Source organism: Lissotriton helveticus, chromosome 3_1 (genome assembly GCF_964261635.1).
Source record: "Lissotriton helveticus chromosome 3_1, aLisHel1.1, whole genome shotgun sequence".
Lineage (NCBI taxonomy): Eukaryota > Metazoa > Chordata > Amphibia > Caudata > Salamandridae > Lissotriton > Lissotriton helveticus.
In genome coordinates, this window is record NC_136061.1 from 803,455,774 (window position 1) to 803,482,348 (window position 26,575).

At 42.0% G+C, this 26,575-nt stretch overlaps 1 protein-coding gene across 3 annotated transcripts in view; it reads right to left on the reverse strand.

Moving 5' to 3' along the window:
- ABCC8 (ATP binding cassette subfamily C member 8) overlaps positions 1-26,575 on the reverse strand; it is a 1,340,683-nt gene that overhangs the window by 304,413 nt on the left and 1,009,695 nt on the right. For all 3 annotated transcript variants that reach the window (XM_078681060.1, XM_078681061.1, XM_078681059.1), the window contains one exon: positions 6,492-6,658. In XM_078681060.1, the coding sequence (XP_078537186.1) occupies positions 6,492-6,658 (167 nt within the window). The remainder of the gene's footprint in view (positions 1-6,491; positions 6,659-26,575) is intronic.

A 26,575-nucleotide genomic window follows, 5' to 3' on the forward strand; every position in this document is an offset into this window, starting at 1 on the left:
GGGGGCTGACCTCACAGCTCCGCCAGCTAGTTCTCCTCCGGTAGTGACAGGGAAGAATCGAGTAGCTCGCTGAGGTCGTTACCACTTCAGGTTTAGCTTCTCCGCACTCCTTACTCCTTACTGGGCATTCAGAGTTAAGAAGGAGAATATATTTTGGAACAAGTGAAGTTACCACAGAGGCAGGGTTTGGTCGACAGGTAAGGGGTCATATCAGTACAGAAGGGCAGCCAGCCCACAGGTCGATCTCTCCCCTCACAGTGCGTGTTCCTCCTCACCAAGTCGCCTTACTCCTCACCAGTCCTGCCCCACACTCACTCTGGACACCTGTAAAATGGCCGCCCGGGTTCTGACCCTTATATAGGCTGTCCTCAGGCTTCCAGAACCAGCTGGAAGGTTCTGGAGTCTTCCTATGTTGTCCTATGGGTCCATCCCCTGAGGTAATCAGTTATGGCAGTTACTAGCCACTATTTGGTGTGGCTATATTTCCATCTTTATAAGGTACACCTAGGCCTCAATAACATTACGGGGATAAAGTAGCACCCACCCCCTAGGACAACACCAAAAATTCTCAGTGGACATAAAAAAATGAAAAATACTAGGAGGCAAAAAGGGGCAAAATAAATAAATAATAGGAGGGACCACCCAAAGGCTTACAGGTCTAACAAGAGACATTGGAATGTATTCATCCATAGACCAGAACTAGAGGCTCAGAACACGGTCAAAATCAAGACTGGTCAGATCTTTGATTTGGCCACAAACAAAAGAGCTAGAGAGCTAACAATAGTATAGGTAAAACACAATTCAAAAGAATTCACAGAATTCAGCAGCTTTAATATTTCTGGGGTATAATTGTGCTTGTGAAATCTACCAACAGAGCTAGGGCTGCATGGATGGTGACCTATGAGAGACAGAAGACCTCCATCCCTGCATTCACATTCACAAATACCATTGTTTGGCATTGCAACTCCTGTTCCTTTGAGAAAGAGGAGCTGCAATGAATACAAACTGTCATGATTTGAAGAGCATTGGAGAGACTCGAGGGAACACGCAGAAGACACCTCTACCAGCTGGACTGCTGCGTTCTTCTCATGCCCTCATTAACAAAGTGGAAGCTGTCCCTATATCAAATATGGTGTCCATGCAGAATGCTCTAAATTAACACCACACTCATGTTACCGACACACTGTAAAGGCCATTTCAAACACTGCTCAATGCTAACAGATTCCTCAACATCTCGAAAGCTTGAAAACGACAAACGTCACAACAATCAGGAATTACTGTGGACTCCTTGTGACCTCAGGGTTTGCAGAAAGGTGAAGCGCACTTCTCCACCTTCAACACAGGGAGTTTAGAGTCCCTGCTTGCCAGTTTTTGGAGGCTGGAAGTGATAGTCACCAGGACAGTGATAACGACAGTTTGCCCATTGCCCTCTCTGTCTTATGCATGGTTGGAGTTTTGCTCGATTCAAAAGGCCCACAACCATTTTGCAACCTCTGCTTCATTAACTGCTGATTTCTGAATCCAAGAAGGTCATCCTTCACTGTGTGTGATGACCCTTCACTTCTGGGACTATACAATTCAGCACTGCCTATGAGTCCATGTTTGGTACAGTTCGTATTTGATGGGTTCTTCCCTGTCTACTACTTCACTCATCTGCCTCCTTCCCTTGGGATCTGTTATGTTATATGAATTAAACATTGTTTTATGTATCTGCATAGCAAACTATCAGCTGCATGGCTAAACTGGAGCACACCTTGTTTAGTTTCCTGACCTGAATTCAGTTTTTTCTCTGTCAGCAGCACAAACTGTTTGGGGGGTATTAGGGTGTTGGGAGGCTGGGGAACATTCACACTGACGTTTACTCTGGTCATGGCAACACGAACAGGAAGTGGTGTGTCCTGACTTGCGTATCCGAACTATTGGAGCAATGTTATTGTCCATGACTAACACTGGTTACCCTGTTTACTCTTATCCCAGATCCCCAATGTATGAAGCACAAATATAGTTGGGGGCGTTTGAATATTGGGAGGCCTGTGAACAATCTGCACTGTCCTCCACTTTGGTAAATACAAAAACATAACACATTCAATGCATCATCATCACACTGCCATGGAACCAAACAGCACCAACAATCGTAGCTATACATTACTTTTCAGCAGCAAGAACACAAGCTGAATGCCTTGACTACACATTCCTAAGGTACAAGACACAATATGAATCTAGAGGTCAATGCCAAAAGAGGCATTCATAGCATTACTCTACACACTACACATAAAACACCATACATATAGCAATATGTTGCTCTCCAACCAGACCAAACATTGTGCATCTAATTAACCGTTGAAACTTTCTGAAGACATGAAGACATGGGGCACACACCAAACCTTCCTCTCAAGTCCATTTAGGCCTGCAACAGAACCACGCATCAACACGTCACTGAGGGTATTGCCTTGCTCCAAAAATGAAAAAAGTATGCAACAAGTGCAACTTTAAAACTACCTGATAGACAACATGTAATCATAGACTTTCAACTGCACCTAGATGTGGCAAAAGAGTCCACATCATCAAAAAACTAGACAGCTACATATCACACTTAACAGACAGACCAATCATTGGCAGCAGTTCTTAAATTTCAAATATATAAGTCTGATACCTTTTTCTAAGGTGCATGCTTATTTCTTTTGTCACCCTACGCTTCCTGTCTCTTTACCTCACTCCACCCTTTCCTTCTCTATTTGTCACTGCATGCCTTTCTGTGTTGGTCTACTTCTTTCTCTCCTTTCTGCCTTTCTCTTCCTCTGGATCTCAGTCTAATGATGAAAGATAGGTCCGGGTCCCGAAAAGGAAGTGCCATTAGACACCACCTGAATGGAAATCACTATCCTAAAAGTGCAATAAGTCAAAATGCAAAGCCTGCCAGGTCTTCCTTCTTCTCCTGGGTCAGAAAGTTCCAGAATTGTGTGAAAGGCAAGAAGATCAAACTAGTTAACTGGGATTCTAGTCTATACTGATTCCTAGAAATGTGTGGCACTACACAATCCAAGTGTCACACATCTAGGATCTCTTTTGTTATTCTCTATTAGTCAATTTGAGTAAAAAGGGGAAAGATGAGCTTTTAAAACCTACCCACCATGGGAAGACGGTCTTTCTCTTTTTTGCCATGCATCTATCTGCAGTCATAGGCATTCTCCAAGTCCACTACTCCAGTATCTGCCACCTGCTGCGGGCATTGCCAAAGTTTCCAATTGGTGTTCCTTGGAGCTCTCTGTGTTGGAGATGCCACTTTGAAATTTACTTATAGAGCTCAATGAATCGCAACCGAATAAAACTGTAAGCCAGACCAAACGTCCTTGGTGATTCTGTCCAATCTGACAATGATATTCGTAGTGATTTCCCAAGTGCTGTTGAGGTAAATTTCCTCCTGTTTAATCTCTTTCTTTTCCAGGTTTTTAGTCAAAACTTGACTATAAAAAGAGGTAGTTGATTTGACCGGATGTGTGTCAGTGTTGCTTCTACCCTGCTTTTTACTTGCTCCTGAGATTCGGTCCAACCTTAATTTTTCCATTCACTTTTGTTTGCTTTTTCGGTTTTTATTGCTGCTTGGTCTCTCTGGATTTTTTGAAGTCCTGTTTTTTTTGCTATTGAACTTTGCAATTTCTGCGGGGTCTTCATTTAACTTTTTGCCTTCAGACCTCCTGTTTTGCTGACCCGTTTCTTTGGCTTCTATGAATCTTCACACTTTACCACTGCTAGCCAGTACTAAAGTGCATGTGGTGCATGGTAGAAATTAACTATTTCCTAATGGTATATTTAAGTTACTTGTAAGTCCCAAGTAAGGTGCCACTACCTATGCCCAGAGCCTGTAAATTAAATGCTGCTAGTGGGCCTGCAGCACAGATTGTGACAGCCATTTAAGGAGTACTTTAAACAGGGCTTTGGCCTGCCATTGCAGCCTGTGTGTGAAGTTTTAAACTGCATGTTCGACCTCGTAAAATAAACATTTTGCCTGGCCCAAATCTTAATTTTTAATACATGTAAGTCACAGCTAAGCTAGGCCCTGGACAGCCCAGAGGGCAGGGTGCAGCATATTTAAAAAGTAGGACATGCACTTTAAAATTTTACGTATCTTAGTAGTGAAAAACTCTTAAATTTGGTTTTCACTACTGCGAGGCCTACCTCGTCTATAGGAGAACATTAGAGTTACATCATTACATTTAATATGCTTTCATTTCCAAATGGAAAAAGGTAACCAGTCATGTTAGGTGTCTTTGGAATTGTAAAGAAAATCCTAACTTATGGTAAAGTCATATTTTAAATTATAATGTTGTAAATGCCACTTTTAGAAAGCTGTCTTGGGCATTTGGTTCCTGAAGCGTGTCTCGGGGTCACATGATTGGGTTTAGTTGACAGCTGGTCTTTGTGTATTCCTCGTAGACAGCCACAAATAATGGGGAGCTTAAGTCTGTCTGGATGGGCCATCACTTGCACGATTGTTGGATGGAGCTTGGCAAACCCCTACTTAGACTTGAATAGGCTATATCCTTCCGCCACACAAAGGGCTGCATCCCCACTGTAGTTAGTCTGGAGCCAGAGCCAGGAAGGCATGGCGCCTGCACACTTCAAAGGCCTGCCTCTAGACGCTTCTTCCCACTTCAAAGGCGCAACTGGGTTTTAAATACTGGACCTGAGACACCAACTCTTCAATACACTCCTGACCTGTGGATAGTCTGCCGGGAAGAATTACTGCTGTGCTGCTGAAAGCACTGTAACCCTGCTACACTGCTGCTCAGAAGTCTGATGCCCTGCTGTACTGACCTTCTGACCTCCTGCCTAGGTTAGAAGGACCAGACCAGCACCTTTTGAACCCAGAACCCCAGAGTGACTCTAGGGGCTGGTTGGCTGGCCTTCTGATCTGAATCCGAAGCCCCAGGGACACAGCAGGCTTCCAACAACCTTGCACCTGGATTCTGCCATCTGTGAATCTGCCCTGCCAAATGGTGCCACCCAGGTCCTGGACCCTTAGAAGTGGGCTTAAAGTACTCTACTCTCTGTGGGTCCAGCGAAACCGATGCATCTCCTCTGTTGCACTGCACAGCACAACCGACATATTGCCACTGCTGCATGGATTAGACATGTCGCAAAGGCCTGCATCATCGTCAAAACCCACATCCTCTGTGGAACTGCCTCTGCATGATGCATTCTAAGCGCAGGCCCTCGCATCCCTCATCAACGGTAGCCTCGATGAAGACAAAGGACTCCGCATCACAGCCTCGTAGCTCCTCAGAACAGACGCCACGCCCTAACTGCACAACGCATCCTCAACCCTCATAGAAAGGATCCTTAAGGACAAGGCAGGAACTTGCATCACAGCCTGACAGCATCTCGGAACCTACGCTTCACTTCGACTGCGTGATGCATCATCAACGTGGATTCTCGCAACGCTCCACAAACCAGGACTTAAGCTACTATCCACAGCTTGCGCTTTGTGCTCTTTGGTGCTATTTTCACTAAAACATTTAAAACTACATATCTAATGTTCTACAGATTAGAGTTGTGTCATTTTGGTCTTGTTTTATTTACTGAATTCAGATCTATTTGTCTAACTTGGGGTGGGACCCTTTTTGTGTGGTGATCCCACTCTATTACTGTTTGAAGTGTTACACAAATAATTTACACATTGCCTCAGTTAAGCCTGACTGCTCTGTGCCAAGCTACAAGAGGGTTAAGCACAGGTAAATTTAGGGTCAGCTTGTGCCTCACCCAGACAAGGTTTGTGGTTCCTACTTAACCCCCGCTCACAATCCAATCAAACAAAAGCCTAGTTTCTTACGTTTGCCTTCTGAGATACTGAATTATTCTTCTGTTTTCATGTACTAACCTCCTTTGAACCTATTCTCAACCTGGATTTTGCATAGGTACTGAAGGCAGCAGGCCTTTTTTCCATTATAAGACATATCTTTCTGCATCAACCATGAAACCAGCCCTTACCCAAGTCTACTAGATCATATACAATGCCAGATGTGTGTTATAGAATAGTAGTTGCTTAGGTTATTATAAATCAACATACTTCACTTTATGCAGAAAATGTTGCAGCGTGAATTATTGTTCATGACATTTTATGACAATGTTGAGCACAAATAAAAAATTATTTTCAAGTACAAGTTGGTAGTTAAATCATCGTTTAAAGATGTAACCAGCTGCATCACAGTCATATACATTAATATGCCATGCACTGTAAATATGTTTTGTTCTTGATGTTTTAAGACAGGCCCTACATTAATATATTGAAACATTAGAAACAGCACTGGAAATCACAGTTTGAAAAATTACACCCATAGTTGACAACAGACAACTACAGATTATTATGTTTATATAACACTTTCTTCTTCATAACTAGTCTTGAAACGTTTGCCTCTCATCAGAAATGTATGCATTCGCAATAATATCTTTACTACTTGACACATTCACTCTTCTTTGAAATAATAAAGTACCTCATTGGAGCAAGAATTATTTTGTTCAGAAGACTATAATGCAGTTTCTTGGCGACCCTCAGACCTGTCCATTCGACTGCTATCGATGTGATGAGACACATTATAATGCCCAGGCAGCAAAGAATACTGAACACCATGGAATATGGAGCATGGTTAAATCTGCAATCCTAAACAGAAAATACATCAAAAACTATTAAACTTGTGATAACTAATTAAATTCGAACATGTTGTGGGCAAAACATTGTTCACATAATTTAGTATATGGAATAAAACAAGAAATGGCTTGGAGAAAGAGTGCAGTAACCACTGAGTAAATACAATAATGCTTAATAATATCCCTATGACGCATGAAACTATGTTAAAAATTGATAATACCTCAATTACCACTCTTCGTACAGAGGAAAGAAAAACAACATTAATTCTGCAGGTGTCATAAAAGGGTTTGCACAGATAAAACACTTAGGGGGCATATTTAGAGGTTGATATCACCACCAGAACGTCACATTTTGTGAAGTTCTGATGGCGATATCCCCTTCTCCAGGGTTAAGTCACTTAATGTGGCTTAACACCGCCTTCTAAATAAGGCCCCTTTTCATGCTTCACCTAGCATAAAAATGGCATGCAATGGATGTTGCAGTGGGCATTCCACCGCAACACCCATTGCTTTTTGATGCTGACCTATATTTACAAGGTTGGGGCAGTGCCAAAAACTAAGGGGCTGATTACGATTGCCGAAGGACCACCAACGCCAGGCATACGATGGCAGTCATTCCGCCATCTGACCACGATTTTTTCCCCGCCACATTACCATGGCGAGGGAAATCGCTCTTGGACCGTGGTGGACGCAAAGACCGTCTTGCACAGAACCGCTACAAGCAATCGGACCAATTGCCTGCATCTGTAAAATGGTGGCGGTGCCTAGCAGGTATTGTCCGCCAAATTTCGGAGCGGTCTCCAGCCAGCCTTTCGTTGGAGGTTCAACCGTCATTGAAAGGCTGGTGGTGGTGTGGGTGCACTGGGGTGGGTACCATTTCACTGCACCAAGTGGCTGGCAATGTGTGGTGCCTGCCACATAGTGCAGTGAAATGCACAACATGCTATTTTAACATTGCGGCGGGTGATGCTTTCAGCAGCACCCGCAGCAATGTTAAAATGCAAGATCCAACTGCCATGGTGGCGGTCACATTCTAGTCGGGTGTGCGGGAGCACCGCATGTATTGTGACCAGGAAAATGCCTGTCTTAGACTGGCAATACGAGGGGAAATTAGTAATATCAAGATTGTTTATGTGCAGGAAGGTGTCCCTTCCTGCACATGAACAATTGCACCTGCAGCGTAGGCACCCTTGCAACATGGCGCAAGGGGGCATGAGCTGGCGCTAGGCAGATTTATTAATGTAAAAACTAGGGCAAACACAGGGGGTAAGGTATTTTTGTAAATACAGTGCATCCCTGCATTTGTAAAATGTCATAGCGGCGTTACCAGTTTTGGCGTGCTACGACATTTTGTTGTAAATATCCCCCTAGATGTGACTGAATTAGGACATGACCATTTACTATATGTTTGCAGGTTTGTTGGTGCTTAATTTTGTATCGTTTTCATGTTCAGTTATATGTTTAAAGACTTGCCGCCAATTATTGCAGCACATTTCTCTTAGATGAATTCTTAAAATAGGGGAGTGAAGACACTTTGTTCCAGTATGCTTAAGATCTATTGCCATTATGAAAGACTTGATTAACCTAATACCACCCTAGCCAATTTATAATAAGGACCAGAGCTATTGTGTTTGGTTGAGGGAAAAGGCATATACTTACATTGATAGACTGTAGTAGGAGAGTACTAGTTGGTACACAAGAGCTGAGCCTCAGTCCCCAATATAATTTAGAAGTTTGTGTTATGTCCTGTGCTGGAATTGACAAGTGAGGTCATTGCCTAGCTTGGTGTCTTTTCATTGTAATGAGAATTTTACACCAGTGCTTGGTCATGGTTCATGTTCATTCTAGTTTGCCATTCGTGCTTCTGCTCCACAAATAATATCACTGTACATATACGGGGCACATTTACAATAGTTTTGTGCAATGGGACACAGCAAGGGAACTTTGCCGTCTCTGTGACAATCATGAAGAATTGCTAGGATACATCTTATGCAAGTGGACTTCCGGCTCAATGATTGGTGCTTCTGGATCTACAACATTTTTTATCAATTTGGAGTCAGACTCAGAACATTTCAACATGTGATAATTTGCTGCCGGCAAGTTAACCTTCTCACCACCACAGCGAGGTTCATATATGGACATAGCAGACAAATGTCTGGCCTAGAGAGCTTTATTCCTTTAAATGAATCTGATGTGATAGTGTTAGACCAGGCATCCTAGGTGTGTTTTTCCCTGTCTTTTTGCCTCTACCTCCTGTATTTCTTACTGTAATGCTGGACCTTGTTTTTGCTGGTTTATTCTGAGCACTTTTCCACTGCTGATCAGGGCTAAAGTGCCAGTGCTCCAGGTGCAAATTGTGATTATGATTGGCTATTCATGATTAGGATATCTGATTTACTGGTAAGTCTCTAGTAAAGTGCACTGTGTGTGCCCAAGTCCTGTAAAATCAAAAGCTACTAGTAGGCCTGCAGCACTGGTTATGCCACCCACATGAGTAGCTCTGTAAACTTGTCTAAGGCCTGCCCTTAAAGTGTTAGTGAGTGCAGTTTTCAACTGCCATGTCGACCTGGCAATTGCAACCCCTTGCCAGGGCCCAACCATCCCTTTTACTGCATGTAAGGCACCCCCAAGGTAGGCCCAAGAGACCTCTATAGGCAGGGTGCAGTGTATGTGGAAGGCGGGTCATGTACTGGTGTGTTTACATGTCCTGATAGTGAAATACTGCCCATTTCGTTTTTCACTATTACAAGGACTAGCTCTCCCATAGGCTATAACTGGAGCTGCCTTGTGACATAGTACAAGTGTAACTTTCAAAAGGTGGCTTTTATATTATGTGTTTAAAAAATCCACTTTTAGAAAGTAGGCATTTTCTTGTTTACCATCGTGTGCCTCTGCCTGCCTGTGGAATTAACGTCTGGTTTGGACTGAAAGGACTCTGTTTGTGCATTCACTCTAGACCAATTCCGGGCCCTTGGAAGGTGTTCCTGCTGCAAAGACCTCCTTGAAAACATAAAAATCGATGCATCGCCCTTCCAGCACGTTTTTCCGATGCAGCACCGCCATGCAGGAGAAAGTTCTATGCACTGCCACAGTGCAGCCGAAGAAATCAATGCAGTGCCTGTCAGCAGCCAAAGAAACTGCTGCAGCCTGAGTTCAGTGCACCCTGTCTTTGAAGTTCGAGACCCCCACACTGACTCCGATGCAGGCCCTGCTGTGCAGATGAAAGAATCAACGCGTTGGGGGACCATGGCTGAAGAAATCGACACATCGCCTGTTTTACCGCCACTGCATTGACCTCCAGTGTGTGCAGATTTCCACACATCACACCAGTGCGCCAAATTTTTTACCGATGCAGCAATCGCAGACGAGAACCATCTCGGAATCGATGCATCGCTTCTCCCTACTGTCTGGGTTCAAGATAACACTTCTGTGTGCAGCAGAACTGGCTCATTGCCTCCCTGTGGACTCAGGCTCCGACACATCTCTGATTTCTGACTCTCCCCTCCTTTGCGGCTATTTTGCTTGTGGATTTTGACACATTTGAGATACTTTGTGTAAAGTCACTGCATCCATGGAGTTCTATGGACAGAATTGCTTAAAACCTTTACAAAGTCATATTTTGTGTTCTCTATGTTGGATTTTTGTCGTTTTCGACTTGTTTGGTTTAGATGCAGATTGTATTCCCCTAAAGTGGTGTGGAGTCAATTTGTAGTGTTTTCACTGTGTTTCTGTGTGTGCTAAGTACAAATATTTTGCACATTGTCTTTAAGATAGGCCTGATAGCTTGTGGCAAGCTACCAAGGGGCGAGCAGTGGTTAACTTGCTTGTGTAATCCCCTTAGCCTGACTAGAAGGAAGGATCCCTAATTGGGAAGGGTGTATACCACTGACAACTAGAGACCCCCATTTTTAACAGAAAGATAGAGTGTGCTTTTGGGCATGACTCGTGAAACACCTTCTCAGGACAAATCAAGCTCTGCAAGTTCATGTAGTGAGCTCACAGCATCAATTGTGCTTCCCTAGTTAGGTTTTTTTTGTTGGACACATGCACATTTACTTTCCAACAAAGGCACTTGAAGTTTTCCTACTGTAGCCCTTTAAAACTCAGCTTTGCACATGCACACTCTTATTTTAAAATAAGGCCATAGGAGGTGTTCATACAGTGGCACTATGCGATTTCTTACTTCCTTTTAATCAGTCTGTACAATGCATTTAATTGAATATTTGGTCATAGAAGCTTTTTAGATTATGTTGTAAAACTAAAGTGCATGGTACAATAACAGGGATTATCAGTAAAGTATATTTAAATGATATGTAGATTGCATTTTATTACCATGTCTATGATTGCTTTTAAATAAAGCAATCGTTTTCTTAAAATGCAGTTTGTTTTCCTTAAAGGAAAATGGGTTGTGTTTAAAAATGAAAAGTTGAACGTTTTTTTTCATTTTTTATGTGCAGTCAGTGGTCCGTGGGCCCAATGCCTGCTCTTAAAAAACATCTTTACGAACATTCACAAAGGGAAAGGGATCCCTTTGGCACCCCTTTCCATTTACGAATGGGTCACCACCCATGTGGTAAAAAGTGAATGTTTAGCGATTGCATTACAGTCGCGAAACATTCTTACATACCACTGTGACTCGGTTCTTGGAAGGTATGCCCTAAACACTCTTTCTTAATACCAAATCGGTATGCATTCGCAATTCCAAACTGCGATTCAGTAACATTACAGAATTGCAATTTGGGAATGATGTATACCAAAATGCATTTTCCACCTGATTCAGTGAATAAGACAGTTTCAAGACTGGTAACGTGCTTGATATATCTGGCCCTAAATATTTAACTTTATAGATCTTCCTTTTTCCTTCACAATTTTTTTTATTTAAGCACATTGCATTCAGAATGGCTGCTGTACCAAAACATAGTGCATTTGATTTAATAGACTAACGTTTCTTTTGGTATAAATATCACGTCCACATACAAAGTCTACATGACAGCTGTCTTACCTCTTAGTGCGCTAATGGCACTGTCACCAGGGTGAGTGCAGGGACAGAATGATTCTAAGTTCATGTTTAAACACTATCACTTTTAACCTCTTCTATGCTGATGACAGCCCCCGGCAGTCATGCACTACGGTGGGCGTGTGCTGATGACGGCTGGGGGCCGTCATGAACCCGCCCACTCATTAAAAGCGCCGCACAGGCGCAGAATCACGGCCGCGCCCAAGGGGTTAATAAATGCTTCTCAGTGTAATGCTATAATGTGAAGTGATAATGTCAAATCTTCCAAATGTTAAAGAGATACATTTTGGGGAATTTTGAAGAAAGTGTAATTTCCACATTTGCAGTCCTGTCAATTACCACGTATCACGGGTCAAACTAGTGCTGGTGTCCACATCACCTCACTAGAATGCATTAGTCATTCAAACTATAGCACACCTGGGCCCTGACCACCCTGCTTGCATTGTAGCATTTAAGCAGCGAGCATGCTGGCAGTAAGTGCACTGTGAAGAGCATACAGTATATCTTACTAATTGACCTTCCACAATCAAATTTGGGTGCTGCCTGGAAAAAAATACCCATCTCTTGGCAAACTGGATGCTGTCCTGAGTGTGAATCACTGTATTCAGTCACTACATGGTCATACACAAATATATTTCCGGACCCAGATGACAGACAGCGCCCCACGTGGGTCAAGGGTTTGGCACTTTGCCTACTGTTGATTCCCTTCCAGGCGCAAGACTATAGGCTTCTTTGAAGCAGCAGTAGGATTGGTGCAGAATGTTTTCAACCTTGTGGTTCGGTTCCTGGGGAAAAATTAAAGGCTTCTCTCTCTCCCCTGGATCCCCAGTCTCCTGAATGTTGCTGGTGTAAAATCTAAAATCACTAGCCCCCCTATTGTCACAGGAGGCCCTTCCTCAGCCCACTACTCCAGGATTCTAGAGTTCGGGTCCAGCGATGATTTAGCGATGATTTAGGTATTGGCCCACGTTTGCTTTTAATTGTCAACTTTTAGGTTTCTTTTTTTGGTTAAAAAACGTAAGCCACAGTTTTATTGTTATTTGTGCTTCTTGTGCAAGCTTTTTTTACATGTGTCCTACTTTATTTCTTTATGTAAGTTTATGGGTGTGTAGTTGATTCTGGTAGATTATTTATATATTTATGTTTATAATTTATTTTTATTTCACCACTTTTCTACAGTATTGACAGGCACAAGGCCTAATAATGGCCTGAAAAGTATTTAAAAATAAAATATAAAGTTTCATTTTTGAAAAATGATAACTAACCTGCTTCACAAATAAAGATGTTGATGATTCTTTAAAAAATATATATTTTTATATACATTTCTTGTATTTTAAGCAAGGCACGTTCCGTGTCAGTTCATAATTGACCCAAGGGGTTTCAGAGCGATGTCTAAACTATTTTAAGTGCAATATTTACTTTTTTAAACAAAATTGCCTTGCTCATAAATACAAAGCTTTTACTGACTTACTATTTTTGGTTCAAATGGATATTTCCTACACTTGTCGCCATTAAATATGTAATGAAGATTAATGTGCAATCAACGAAAGCTGATGCACAAAAGGAAGTGGCAGCCTGCATTACCAGTAGGAACACAATTATAAGTGTGTTATTTTGTGGATGTTTAAGAACCTATGTTATGTGTTATATATTGGAAAGGCTAGAGACAAAGTAGTCTTACCTGGTACCCTAGCCCCCTTCTGAGTTCAGACTTGCATGGCAACCCAGAAATTCTATGAACTATAATATGAGTTTTCCTTTATGAATGTCTATAAGAACTATATTTTTTAGTCTATTTATCACAGAAATAGTGCTTCAAATTGCACCAAAATACTCACATTTTTAAAAGATTTCTCTGGAGAAGAACCCCCACACCCTCATTTCACTCGCTCGCTGGCATTCATTGTTTCATTCTTTTTACGCCTCACCACTTTTAAATTCCACCAGCCACCACTGAAGCATTCATTAATTAATTCCCTCACTCACTCAGCCACACTTGCTCCCAGGGGGCTATATTAAAATCCTGCTAGGGATTTCATGGGGCTGGAAAAGAGTCAGACTGAGAGTTTTTCACTGTTTTAAACATTCCCAGAGCCGTGGGGTTGCTGTTGGTGTGATTCACTGTGACAGTTCACTGTGGTTGCTAGGTATCATAGTTATAGAAAAATACAAGATTGGTAATGACATTATCACAGTTTTGTGCTGTTTACTGCTACAAATATGCCAACACCCATAGGAATCATATGTTACCGGTGAATGTTAAAATGAATGCATATTTGGGTTCCACTATGAAATGTTTTCAAATTGTTAAACTATTTTGTTATTACTCAAGGGCTAATAATTGTGTTATGGCACCCTTATGAAAAAATCAGTAGGCCTGCATTTTTATTAGATCACCTCATGCATGCTTTAGGTACATAGGGGGTTATTGTGAGTTATTAGCCGATTGTGAGCTTTACCTGTTTTGCATCAGTGTTTTTTCTGAGGTCGTCTGAGTTGTCCCCGTTGTTACTGCCATCTGCCATTTAAAAAATATTTGTACTTTTGTGTGCAGAATTTAGCTTTATGGGTATTAGTATACTTTTCTTTTTAATAGAAAAATAATTTGACACGAATTAGTTTACCAAATAGTTACTGCTTTTCTGAGGTCTGAGTCAGTAGGCCACACAGCACATTCCTTGGTAAGCCATGGGTTGATCTGTGTTGCTATCCTGAAAGTCAAGCCCTAACAGGGGTACTTGGCTCCTTGTTTGTGAGTCTGTACTATGGAGACCCCAGAACACCAGAAGTAAAAATTCCTGGTTGTTACAAATGAGGCCTAGTGACTACACTGCCTGGGAATCCTCTGACCTGGATTTTACACAGTACATAAAACCAAACTGCAAGATGCACAATCGTCCTGCTGTAAGCTGAATGCAGAATGGCTGTTCAAACACTGGTCCTGTTCTAACTCTATGGAGGCAATAATCTCCTTGACAGTATTCCATAAATCCACCTAGCCTATCTAAAAGGTTTCCTTCACGCTGCTGTTTGTCCCACCAAAGCACTTCCAAAATGTGACCAAATAACATGTATTTTTCTACATCGCCGCTAGTTACCTCTGCCCACATACATTCTTGTCAAGACTAGCTGCACCTTTTACACAGCCATCAGTAATGGTACCCAGATGATTTGTGGCCGTATGTACTAAGCTTTATTATGTTTGGTAATGGGCCAATTTGTAGAAAAAAGCATTTGGGTATGTATGAAACCGAAACTGCAATTCAGTAACGTGTTACAGAATCTCAATTTGAGTTTGTGACCAAATACCGATATTTGGAAGGAGCGTCCCTTTCAAATAACAAATCGGAATGGTCTACATAAAAGTTTTGCGACTCAAATTCAGTTGCAAACCATTAAGGCCTTCATGTATGAAATTATTTTAGGGTCGGTATGGCTCAGAATTGGAAAATCAGATCCTTTCAGACCACAAAATTGCCTTTTTTAGTTCACCACACCCAATTTGTGACTCAATAAACTGTTACTGAATTGCAATTTGGGTATGGGAATAGATACCAAATCAGAACTTTGGAAAGGGCGTTATAATGGCATCCCTTTCAACTACAGTTTCTTTAAGGTATATCTTAATGTTTTGAGACGGAAATCCGGTCACAAAACATTAATATTTTATAACTTCCTCAAAGGAGGTGGTGAGCCATTCACAAATAGGAAAGGGTACCCATGGGACTCCGTATCCTTTGTAAATGCTCACAAAAACATTTTCTATGAGCACTGGGCAGACGCCACATTGATTTTAAGCCATTTCTTAATTATTTGCTTAAACCTGCTGCCAGATAATTGTGTCTTAAGTTCCAATACTGAACATTACCCCTTTTATCCTTCTGCTCTAAATAGAAATGTAATTGTGACAAAAATGTGTGTTGCCTGGTATGTCTGCAGGCACAGGATTCCTTGCCACAGTTTATCTTTTTTTGTTCTGGCTAATTTCGCCTAGTAAAAGTTGGATTGTTCCGATCTGCAGGCAGCTTGGGTGCAGACAACATCTCCCGGTGCTTATGCTCTTACCAGGGCCGGACTGGGAACCGAAACCGGCCCTGGCAAAGTGCTCGGCCGGCCCCCCCTCCCCCCGGGGGGATTGGGGGGTGCGACCGTGCTCTTTGCTAGGGCCGGTTTTCGGCCGATTTTGTTACAGTGCCGTTTTTGCAGCTATGCTGCAAAAAACGACCCTGTAACAAAACCGGCCCCTGGGGCCCAAAACCGGCCCCCACTCTCGCAGCCGACCGGGGGATTGCCCGGTGCCTGCAACGGCCAGTCCGGGCCTGGCTCTTACCCACAGAGACAAGGGAGTTGGTTGTCAGTGATGTTGCCAAATACTTCCATGGGAGTTGGTCCATTAGAGGAAAAAGTTTGGGATAGCTTCTTAGTAATGACTGGAAATAGTGGGGCACCCTTTTGAGCTACCACTTTTTTACCAATGCTGCAAATGTTACCCCATCACATGATAACTCTGGGCATGTCTCTGTTCCCACTACCCAACTTATGTGTTGTGCGTTTTTGAGATTTACTGTGGTAGTTTTGCTTTTACCTATTAAACTGTATCTAACATGGGCTATCCATTAACAGTTTTGATGTCAATGTAACATGCTCTGTTTATTAACAGTCTTTATTGCTTTTCATACAATTATTTTAGCTTTGGTTTTTACTTTGGCTTGCCATATATGTTTGGTTATTATGTGTAAGTATTTGTGCAGTGTTTTCTGCTTTGTTTGCTTTTAGGGTTGTTCAAACTGAATAAGGTATAAAGTAAAGCATAGAGCAGGAAGTGGCCCAGGAGACAACTACCTGCTCATTAAAAAGTTTTGTGAAATGTATTATTATTTTTTAAAACGGATCACATTTTCCTTTAAGGAATACGAGCTGCATAATTTAGTTTTTTTTAAAAGATTACCTTATTTAAAAGCAGTAACTGACACAGAGATGTGCTTTCCCTAGCATGTAACCATGCCTATCATTGTAGCCAATCATAGTGAGATTCAATTTGTAACTTGTCTCTTACATTTTAATGAGGTAGGTTGAATTGTGACCCACTATAAATTGGTATTTTGAGAACCAACCTATTAATAGAAAAGTCAGTTCTCAAAATACCAATGGATTTGATAGAAGTTGGTGGCTCATGAAAGGAGCCTCAAAGCTCAGAGCTGTGTTCAATGTTCGGTAGTAACCAGACTACTCCAGCCAAATTTGCATTGCTTTCAAAGGCTAGACATTTCATTTTTCTCATTTTTAAACATATTGTTGTTTGCTGCTTTAACTCCACTAGCACCTTGCCTGTTGCCTTCCTCTGCACGGGGCACTTTTCAGCTGCGGGCTGCTTGTTTGCTCAGGGCACTGCGGCGAGTACTGCCATTCTCTGTTGGTGCCGGTCCCCGGGTTTCGGGGGCTGAGAACATGGCTGTCATTTTGCAGGTTAGTAGGCTAGTTGCTTAGCCGCTACCTGCAAAGAGGGACGCTGGCGCGAACGCACAGCGGCCACGCGCAGCGGGCGCTCCGCTGGCGCGCCTAAGGCTAGCCTGTCTGCGCCCATCTGCGCTCGGACCGGGCTCAGGGCCAGTCCCCCTGGTTCTTCAAGTCCAGAGCACCTGAAATATTCCAGAGATCATCTCCTGGGGCTAAAAAGTGAACCTGGGTCAGTAACATGCCCAAAGATTGCGCTCGAGACAACCCTGCTAGACCAGCCAGGTATCTGCCCAAACTGTCTTCTGTTAGTTCCCCACATATTGGACCTTCCCATTAAATTAACAGATTAGGGAACAAGAAAGGGACAACCCCTCTGTTAGGTGATCCTGAGCCCTCCTTAATGCCAGATCTCTAATCAAGCATAGCACCGAATGTGCTCTGTTTATTGAGGAACATAGTATTATGCTGGCCTTCATTACGGAGTCCTGGACAGACAAAGCTTCTTGACCTGACCTAGTTAAAGCCATACAACCAGGGATTTGTAGCTATTCGCAAGATAGATCGACTGGGAGAAGTGGAGGACTGATCACAATACACTGGAACCCTCTTTTCTTCAAGCCTCCAACATGGCTTGCAAAGCACTGTCGATCAGTGTTCGCACCTCCTGTCATGATACATTTAAAACAATCTTTTTGTATGACCCTCCGGGCCCCAGAGGCGTTTTTTGAGACTTTGCTTGGACGCTCCTGGAGGAGGGACTTTGTGCTAACTCCTTTACGCTGATGGGGATTTCAATTTCTATCTTGAAGAGCTCACTGACCCTGACAAGTAATGAGTGAGGGGGACCTTAAGCAGTTGGTAGCTACCCCACTCATGTAGCTGGACATACACTAGATGGTGTATTTTCCAATTATTCAAATCTGACCTGCACAGAGGTCCTAACACTCCCTTGGACCGATCATTCCACCATTCTTTTTAATCTGGTACAGCCAGCCCATCACCATTGCAAATTAAATTTGAAGGTTCAGATAAAAACCAGGGCGTGGAACGATATTAATGATGTAGAGCTAGGTAATCTTCTAAAAACCACAGCTCGCAACTGTTCGTCAAAAGTTGAGGAGGCTACAACAGCCTACACAGAATGGATAGAGGCTGCCTGTAGCAAGTTAGCACTGGTAAAAACGTGGTCTCCTAGGCGGGCTACTCCATCAGCCCCATGGTATACTGAATAATTGAGAAAGCTAAAACTAGATTGCAAACAATGGAAACGAACCTGAAGGCAAGGCTACACTGAGACCAATAAAGAGGTGTATCAATCAAGTCTTACGGTTTATAAGATATCACCCCTTGACACCAAAAGCTCATTCTTTGCGGAGCAGATTAGCAAGGCTAAATCCTCCTCCAAAGAATTGTTCAAAAGCATAGCCAAACTCACTTCCCTCGAACGGCCTAAAACTCACAGGGACATATTACCAAGCAATAGCGATAATTATCGCTATTGCTTGGTTAGAGACAAAAATTTACCCCTGAGCTGCGGCGATTTTTATCGCAGATAAACCTTGGTATTACCAAGGTTTATCGCAAATGCGATAAAAACGGCCGCAATGCATAAATATCGCTGAAAAGTCAGCAATATTCATGCATTACCGAGCTAATGCTCTTAGCCATGTTATCCACCTCCCATTGGATAATATGGCTAAGAACTGCTCAGGGCAGGTGTTAGCTTTTGGAGATATTCGCGCTTAGCGCAAATATCTCCAAAAGTTGGTAATAGGAGATAGCGATGTTAGCGACATCTTGGCACGCCCACTTTGCATGTCATTAGTGATAAATATCACTGACATGCAAAGTGGGGCCCAAGATGGTCGCTATCTCCTACTAGCTATCGCTTACTGGTGTTAGCGACAGCTAGGTAATAGGGAGATAATTTTATCTCCGCTTTCTTGGCTTCTAAGGCCAAAAAAGCGGAGATAAACCCCCTTGATAATATGCCCCACAGTACCCCTGAATTATGGGAAACGTTAGCTAGATTTTTCAAACAAAAAGTGGAAGTGATCTTTTCCTCTTTCACAGATTTATCTAAAGAGGATAACGTGGGATCAGTTATGGCCATGCCTAAGAGATGTAAACCAATCCCAATATTGGGTAGCTTTACGACACTGGAGAGACAAGAGTGCATCACACTCTTGATGTCGATTCGCTCCGGATCCCCTCTGGACCCCTGACCTGCTTCTGTGAGCAAACTAGCCCCGGAGATTATTGGGACGGCACTCACCCCTCTGTTTAATACTATTGTTAAAACTGGGCAGTTTCCTAAAAGATGGAAATTGCTTCCATCCTTCCACTACTAAAAAAACTAAATTTTGATCCAAAAGACCCAAGTAACTACAGGCCTATCTCATGCCTTCCTCTTCCAGCAAAGATGCTATAAAAAGCTGTGACTATCCAACTGAGCCAATTTCTTCCAACACACAGCATAATTGGCCCAAATCAATATGGGTTTCATGCTGTTCATAGCACAGATCTGGTTCTGATTAAATCTACAGAGGAAGTTAGTGAGGCCTTGGACCAGGGAGGCAGCGCAATACTAATTATGTTGGATCTCTCGGCAGCCTTTGATACGGTTCATCATGAGATATTGATGGACCTTATGTCAGAAGCAGGGGTTACCGATCGAATTCAAACAGTCGACCTGGACAATAATAAATCAGAACCTTTTTCTCTACCATGTGGAGTCCCACAGGGGTCTGCCCTTAGCCCCATGCTTTTTAATGTGTACGTGTCCTCTCTGGCCATCCTAATAAGATCTTATGGGTTTCAATTGACGTCTAATGCCGACGATACTCAAATTGTGTTATCTCTCAAATGTGTCCAGGAAGTCGAAACAGGTATTAGATGCCATGACAGCATGAAAGCCATTGCGGGGATGTGATCGAACTGCCTTAAATTAAACTCTGGAAAGACAGAGGTCATTATATTTGGGAACAACTTGCACATCTGGACAGCTGACTGGTGGCCAGAAGAACTGGGTACTCTCCCAGTTCCTTCTAGGAAAGTGAAGAACTTAAGGGTCATTGTTGATGACAGACTTACATGTGGAGACCAGGTAAACGGGGTTGTCTCCGCAAGCTTTTTTCTTCTCCGAATTCTGAGAAAATTGAAGTTTCTTCTCCCAAAAGACAGCCTCAGGACAGCAGTCACTGGGCTGATTATGTCCCGTTTGGATTACTGTAATGGCCTCTATTTGAATATCCAAAAGAAACACATGAACCGGCTTCGGATAGTGCAGAATTCGGCTGTTAGGCTGCTGACGGGTACTCCCAGGTTTTCTTCTGTAAAAAAGGGTCTTAGGCATCTCCACTGGCTCCCAGTAAGACAATGGGTGCAGTTTAAGGCCTTTTGCACTATTTTTAAGGCCCTAAATGAGGCAGGCCCTGAATATTTGAACCAAAGGTTCAATTGGTACATTACTGGAAGGATTCTACGATCTATGGAAGACAGACAAGTGATTGTTCCCCCAATTAAAAAAGCTAGCTGGGGCGGCAGGAGCTTTATTACAAGTGCCGCAAAAAATAAGAACAATTTACCCTTTCACTTGAGGAATGCTCCCAAACTGCTTACCTTTAGGAAAGGGTTGAAGACCTGTTTGTTTCTGGAGTAGTCTTTTCCCACCACAAGGACCCTATTAGGCAGTGCTCAACGCCAGGACACCTTAGGGTAACAGTTGCGCTTTCAAAAATTCTAATAACATAACAGAAAAACAGATTCCATTAGTTATGGTGGCAGCATACCCACAGTGTCTAAGGGGGACCAAAAGGTTCATACACCTAAAGATCCAGGTCCAGATTTACTACGATTTTGGGTCATGGTTGCACCACTTATGTGGAGCGTCCATGACGTAAAATGCTAGTAGATATTTACAAAGCCACACAATGAGCAAATTGTGCCGCAGTGGGTAGCTTTGGAAGAAAAATGTAACACAATGCCGGGGCTTGCGCTGCATTGTGTTACATTTAATTATGGGAGGCGTTCAATGGTTGTAACATTGGTGTTCCCATGCATCCACCCAGAGGATGGTGTATAGAGGAGAAAAATCTTTTTTTCTCCTCATTATTTCCTCTATGTGTGCTGAAATCTGCAGCACATATAGAAAGAGAAAAAGGCCCTGAGAGATTATTTTTGTGTAGGAAGGCAACCTTTCCTGGATGAAAACAAGTCTCTTTGTAACGCAGGCACCCTTGCACCATGGTGCAAGGGTGCCTACGTTGGCACTAGGCTGCCTGAAGTATGCCAACACACAGAAAGGACAGGAATGCACTGTATGATGTTAAATACAGCACATTCCTGCCCTTTCACGCACCGCGGCAAGTTTGCTTGCTGTGTTGTTCTGCTTTGAAGTATGTAAAGTATGCCCCCTGTTGCCCAGCTATGTTCTAGTGGATGAAATTTCCAAGGGTTTATCTGCCCATGAGGTGGCCTTTAAGATGCACAGTGGCCCATTAAAAGTTGGGGGTCATCACTCTGCAAATACATGCCTATAGGATAGGCTGTGGAACACCATTAATGGGCACGGGTGGAGGCTCTGAGAGACACAGTAGCCAGTATGACTACTTTGAGGTGTCATCTGGTGTCCTCAGAGCAGGTCCTCCCTAATACATTTCACCAAGTCACAGTTGTAGACAGTCGTGAAAGTCACAACCCAGTGGCTTTGGTTCACTTCGAGTTGGAGGGGTCTCAGGCCAGCTAAATGTAGCTGCGAGTCCTGCCGATACCTGGAGATTGTCTGTTGGGCAACGACCTAGAGCGTACTATCTGGAAGGAAGTGGAGCTCAGGTCACTCCTAGAGAAGTTAGGCTACACAAGCAGCTGCCAAGAAGAGGAAGGGCAAAGGTTGCGGGAAACCGTCTCCTGAAGTTCCCATGGTCCAGATTGATGGGCTGCCTGAGAAAGCCACCCCAAGCCTACCGGGAAGAACATAGCCGTCCTGGGAGACCTGCTTGACCTTGCTGGAATGCAAGTTAAGAGTGGACCCTCTAAGGAGGAATTCTGAAAAGCGGAGAAAGAAGAGTGTCTGGCTCTGGAGAACTTGAGGTGGCAAGCTGAGGCCCAGGTAGCAGATGGTACCTCAGGAGATCACCTTATCTATTGAGAGAATGCCCTTCTATACAATAGGCATACGGTTCATGGACCTGGAACAGTCTGTGTGCTGGTGGTCCCTCAGGGTGTTGAGACAGAATGTCAAGTAGAAAATGTCAACTTACACAAATATCGAGTTGGAAATATCGTGATTCAGAAATATCGACAGCAAGAATAATCGTGGTCAAGAATATTGAATTTAAGTTAAGAAATATTGTTTTTAAAAATATTGCATTCATTAATATTGTTTGCAAAAATATAGTTGTTTAAAATATAGTTTTTTTAATGAGTGTTATGTATTTTAGTTCATATTTTAAATGTATGTGATGATTTTGTTTTACATAAGTTTTGTTTATGTTTTTTAATATATGTGTTTTTTAGTGGTTATCAATATTAGTTTTTATGTATTTAATTTCGATTTTATAGTGTTAACTGTGGGAAGTAATTTATTTGTAATTAGGTATTAATTGGTTGTTAATTAATAATTAAATAACTGATAATGAATTACGGTAATTGTGTAATTTCTTTTAGGTGCAGGCTGTGGGGTAGATAGGAGTAAAGGGTGGGAAGAAATTTATGTTTAATTATTGAATGATTGGTTGTTCATTAATGTTAATTAATTGATTGAAAATTAATTATGGGAATTGTGTTATTAATTGTAGGCGCGGGTTGTGGGGTTTATAGGAGTGAAGTGAGTGAAGTAATCTATAGTTAATTAACAATTGGTTGATCATTAATGTTAATTAATTAATTAATTGATATTTAATTAGGGTAGTTGTTTATATTTTTGTGGGGAAGTTTACTTTTGTAGAGGTAAAGGGTGGTGAGTAAAGTAATTTTACTAACTTTATAATTCGTTTTTATATACTATTTTTTTTTTTATTGAAATTCATTTTTTTCCAGCTTATTATTACCAGTGGTTTGTGGGGATTATAGTGGTAAAGTGTAGGAAGTTTATTAATTTTTATGAGTCTTAATTTGTTTATAAATTAATAATATTTCTTGAATTGGTAATTAATTATGGTAAATATGTATGTACTTTATTTAGAAAATGTGGATGTGGGTTGTGAATTGTGTGGTGTTATAGGATAGGGAATAACAACTGTAAATTTCTGTAATAATTAATGTTTTTGATTCTAAATAATTTCAAAATAAAAATATTTTTTTATTTGAAAACTATTTTTTATTTAGTTTCATATAACATTTGAAGGTATTTGTCCTATGCATTTAACATTATAAAATGTTTTTTAATTATTAATATTAAATGTATTTGTATTTAAATTTTTAATATAATTATATGTTTTTATTCATACATTTTTAAAATATTTTTGTTGTTAATATTTTGTTTGTTTTTACTTTTGAACTGGCGGGAGTGAGAACATTAATTGTTACCCCTTTGCAATTCAACATTTTCCCTACTGTTGCACTGATTGGAGTGGGAATAGTACATTTTATCCTGCCACTATCCAACATTTTCCCTACTGTTGCACTCACTGCAGTGGGAATAGTAAGTTTTACCCCTCCACTATCTAACATATTCCCTACTGGTGCATTTACTGCAGTGGAAATAGTAATTTTTACTCCTCTGCAATCCAACACTTTACCTACTGTTGCACTCACTGGAGTGGGAATAGTAAGTTTTACCCATCAGCTATCCAGCATTCCAGCTATCCCAACTGTTGCACTCTGGAGTGGGAATAATAATTTTACCCTCACGCAATCCAAATTTTCCCTTCTGTTGCACTGACTGGAGTAGGAATAGTAAGTTTTACCTCTCTACTATCCACCACTTTCCCTACTGTTACACTCTCTGGAGTGGGAATAGTAAGTTTTACCTCCCCACTATCCAACACTCTCCGTACTGTATTTCAATTAAACTTTATTCGGTTGTATCAAACAGCCATAAAAGCATAGTACACTTGCAAATATATAAAACACAGTTTAAAAATGTGATCTTCATGGTAAAGTGTTGAAAGGATAACAAGTTCATTGTGGCGTCATGCAATTTCGGCAATTCTCTTAATAGCAAGAAATAAATTAATTACAATAGTTTTTAGGTTGAGGCTCCGGAGAACAAGACTTTAGCACGACTGTATATAAGGTGCATGGTGCTTAGGTGAAAGATTTATGTTAGTTTTAAGATCAGCAATTAAACAATTGAGAAAAACAGCAATCATTCGCTGCAACATGTTAGATACTAATAAAATCTAATAAAATCATATCAAACTTTAGCAATAAAAACAGGTCGTAATAAAAATAAGCACCCCATGTCGATCCAAGTCTTGTCTATGCCTAACGACTAAGCTCAGGAATTTTGCTATCGATTTAGCGAAACACTCCGCGTCCAACAGTTGCAGGGCAAGAAAGGCAGGACGGCACTTTCCTAGGCCCATGATTTTTAAAATCCGTATAAGCCAGCGTCTTCTTGATTTGTGGTAGAATTTACAAAACAATATTGTATGGATCGTTGATTGAGGGGAGGTATCATCGCAGGGACATGGTTGTAAGAACTTTGCCCAGTTATTAGTTGTAGGGAAACTGACCAAAAGATGAAAAATATCTAGCCTGAACCTAGTTAATAAGAATCTTTGATAACTTGAGAAGTTGAAAGTTAGGTATGGCTGGACAGTCATGGTTGTTTGAATTAGTAGTGACTGTTGAACTGTCACTTTAGTTACCTCGCTAGACAGCCTCAGGGATTCTAGGTGAGCTAAACAAGCTTTTCTGAACAGCTTTCTCGGCAAAACAGCAATTGAAGCGGGGGAATGATAGTATTTTAGCATACCCATGTCATTGAAAAATTTCCTAATATATGGAATCCATTCAATCTTATGGGCATTGTCTAAGGAGATGCAATCCTGTTTGAACCTTTGACAAAAAGTAGTTTCATTACTAGACCAAATGCGGTGCCATAAAAGAAGGGGTTGGATTTTGATTATATCTGCTATATAAGACAGGCCCACTTCCAAATGGCATGCATATGTCGATGTGCCCCGTGGGACTGCGAGTAGAAATCTTACAAAACTATTTTATACCCTTTGGACCGCTTCAACCTTCCCATATCCTCACACGCCAGCCCCATAAATTACAGTAGCTAAGCATTTTGCCCTATAGATCTCTATGAGCTCGGCCGTAGGCCGTCTACCCAATTTATTTGCAAAATTAACCAAAGCAACTGCCGCCCTCGTAAAGGACAGCTTCCTAGACTCAATCTCGTACTTCCACGTAGATTTATGATCGAAAACAATACCCAGGTACGGATAAGTAGTAGTGCTCTCGAGTTTTTGGTTATCAATGTAAATTGCCTTTATGTTCTTGATCTTAGAACCAGCGGACATAACGAAAGTTTTTTTAATATTGATCTTTAAGTCCAGGCTGGCCATAAAGGTACAGTATCTCACGAGAGCTCGCTGTAGTTCCATGGGGGTACGGGCTAAAATCACGGCGTCATCCTCATAGAGTAACACCGGTATTGGGCGTTTGTTAATGGTGGGGAGGTCCTGGCACCCTGTAACCATTGCTTGTTCCAGGGCGTTTGTATAGAGATTGAATAAAAACGGGGCCAGGACGCAGCCCTGCCTTACTCCCCTCTCTACTCTGAATGACTTTGTTAGTTCCCCTCCCACGCCGTACCTGACTCTAGCTGTGGCGTCAGAGTATAGCTCGTGCAGGAAAATTACGAGGGACTCCTCTACTCCCATATCCGCTAAGATGGCCCACAGCTTAGTGTGGCTGATGCAGTCAAAAGTTGCAGATAGATCGACATACGCCATATATAGAGCCCCCCCTTTAGCATGTACGTATTTGCCAATTAAAAGAGACAAGTTAAGGGCTTGCTCTGTGGTGCCCAAACCCTCTCGAAACCCAAATTGCAGATCGGATAGAACTTTGTTCTCGGACGCCCACTGCTGAAGACGCTCTAGGATAACACGACCAGCCACTTTCCCGAGCGAGTCCAGCAGTGATATAGGCCGGTAACACAAAGGTAATTGGTGGCCCCCTTATTTAAAAATGGGGACAAGAATTGACTGGGACCAAGAGTCAACAAGCCCCAGGGCACATGATGCTTGAAGAACCCTAGTTAAAATTGGGGACCATAGATCCATTTTAAATTTGAAGAGATCAATTGGAACCCCGTCGGGGCCTGGTGCCTTTCCATTCCTGCTAGCCAACATTGCGAGCTCGACCTCCTCATGGGATATATGTATGGCTAACGGGAAGGGATTCAGCTTTGGACTGGAGATAGTCAAAACTGGAGTAGTTTGCATTGCGATTAGTGGGAGGCCAAATATCCACTCAAAATATTCCACCCACAGGTGC